Here is a 2,148-nt window from a genome sequence, read left to right on the forward strand (position 1 = left end):
GGGCAGCCTGTGTTGGCCCCATGCCAGCAGTGAAGAGCAGGGCCGAGGAGCTGCCCGAGTCCACACCCTGGTCCGTCCACTGCCTCCTGGCTGTGTGACCTGCCTGGGTACACTGCTAACCTTTCTCGGCCTCAGTTTCCTCGTCTGTATGATGGGTTTGATAGCAAGGTTACCAGGAGAATTGAGTGAGTTAATCCACATAAAGGGCTTAGAAGAGCACCTGCCACCGGCCGGGCAGCGCTCCAGCACGCTGGGTCTCACTGCAGGAGGCAAGCTCTCCGTCCCAGGTGTGGCTGTACCACCCATCACTGCGTGACCACAAGCAAGTTGCTTTCTCTCTGGGCCTCTTCATTCATATCCCCATGAGTGTAAACCAAGGAGGACCAAATGATTTCTTAGCTCACTTCCAGCCTTGCACGGGAGATTCTGTTTCTTTTAATAAAGAAAACGCAGGCAGAAGCAGCAGCCTGGGAAAATGGGAGGGCTCTCTCTGCTCCCTCCCCCAGCCTCCCTGTGGTAATTGCTGCCTAGTACCTTCTCTAAACATCTTTTTTTTTTTTTCTTTTAAGGAGTTTTTGTTAAATTTTGTTTATGCTTTTTTTTTTTTTTTTTTATAAATTTATTTATTTATTCTTGGCTGCACTGGTTCTTTGTTGCTCCGTGGGCTTTCTCTAGTTGCAGCGAGCGGGGGTTACTCTTAGCTGTGGTATGTGGTCTTCTCATTGTGGTGGCTTCTCTTTGTTGTGGAGCACGGGCTCTAGGTGCGCGGGCTTCAGTAGATGTGGTTCGTGGGCTCTAGAGCACAGGGTCAGTCGTTGTGGTGCACGGGCCTAGCTGCTCCGCGGCATGTGGGATCCTCCCGGACCAGGGCTCGAACCCGCGTCCCCCGCACCGGCAGGCAGATTCCCAACCACTGTGCCACCAGGGAAGCCCCTGTTTATGCTTTTTTTAATGAAAAGAGTAGAGAAAGAAGCCCTTGCCCTCAGGAAGCTTGTAGTCTGTTGCGGGGGGGGGACTCAGAGCAGCTCAGGTGAAAAGCGTTAAGAGACCTTGAGTGCTTCGCGGGCAGTTTGTTTCCCTACGTCCAGAGCGAGGGATCAATGAATTACCTTCTGAGTTTATTAGCAGCTATGGGGTTACGCTGGGTGTGGGTAGGGGAAGCAGCGGGGGCGGAGGCGTCCTAGGCTCGATGGGGCTGATAAGGAAGTGGATGTAGGGAACCGCTGGGTCTCCCTGGACCAGAGCTGGGGATTGGGGTCAGCAGAGAGAAGCACTTCCAGGGGAGGGTTGAGTTGGTGTGGGGGCCAGGGGAGGCCTTGGTGAGGCCAGCCAGGCCCTTCCGTGCAGGTACATCGGCTCAGTCATGGGCCAAAGTCAGGAGCCAGGAGACGGGAAGGCAGGGCAGCTCACGGGGATGGTGGGCAGCGCTTGCCAGGGCAGCCAGAGCACGGTGCTGAGGGGCAGGGGTGCCCAGGGCACCTGCCCCCCAGGTCCAGGCTCCCTCGGGGTGAGGCGTACAAGCAGGCAGGGCACAGAGACCCAGCCCTCGCCCCTCCCTCAGCATCTACACACCTTTCACGGAGGACACACCTTCGGTGGGCCAGCGCTTCCTCAACTCCGTGCTCAACACCCTCATCATGATCAGCGTCATTGTCGTCATGACCATCTTCCTGGTCGTGCTCTACAAGTACCGCTGCTACAAGGTGAGTGCCAGTCCGCCTGCTTTCCTCCTGCCTGCCATGCCTCAGTGCCTCTTTGGCAGCAACCCTGGGTCTTTTTTTTTAACAGAGTTCATTTTCCTTCTGTAAAATAGACCCTGATTTTTGGTGCAGGCGTACCTCGTTTTATCGGGCTTCACAGACACTGCGTTTTTTACAGATTCGAGGTTTGTGGCACCCCTGCGTTGAGCAAGTCTGTTGGTGCCATTTTTGCAACAGCATTATTTTTCAGTTGATGCTGTTTTAAAAATTTTTTTAGACATAATGCTGTTGCACACTTGATAGGCTACAGTATAGTATAAACGTTAACTTTTACACGCAGTGGGAGACCAAAAAATCTGTGACTCACTTTCTCGTGTACTCTCTTTATCGTGGTCCGGAACCCAGCCCAACCTCGCTGAGGTTTGCCTGTACTCTTTCCCACCCCACC

At 54.0% G+C, this 2,148-nt stretch overlaps 1 protein-coding gene across 4 annotated transcripts in view; it reads left to right on the top strand.

The window, feature by feature from the left end:
* The window catches only part of PSEN2 (presenilin 2), a 26,353-nt gene that overhangs the window by 11,418 nt on the left and 12,787 nt on the right, over window positions 1-2,148 (top strand). For all 4 annotated transcript variants that reach the window (XR_003002424.1, XM_024738999.1, XM_024739015.1 and 1 more), the window contains one exon: window positions 1,562-1,703. Coding sequence is in view for 3 of the 4 variants with exons in the window: in XM_024738999.1 (XP_024594767.1) it covers window positions 1,562-1,703 (142 nt within the window). In the remaining variant the exon portion in view is untranslated. The remainder of the gene's footprint in view (window positions 1-1,561; window positions 1,704-2,148) is intronic.

Source organism: Neophocaena asiaeorientalis, unplaced genomic scaffold (assembly GCF_003031525.2).
Source record: "Neophocaena asiaeorientalis asiaeorientalis breed wild unplaced genomic scaffold, Neophocaena_asiaeorientalis_V1.1 scaffold347, whole genome shotgun sequence".
In the NCBI taxonomy this organism is placed as follows: Eukaryota; Metazoa; Chordata; class Mammalia; order Artiodactyla; family Phocoenidae; genus Neophocaena; species Neophocaena asiaeorientalis.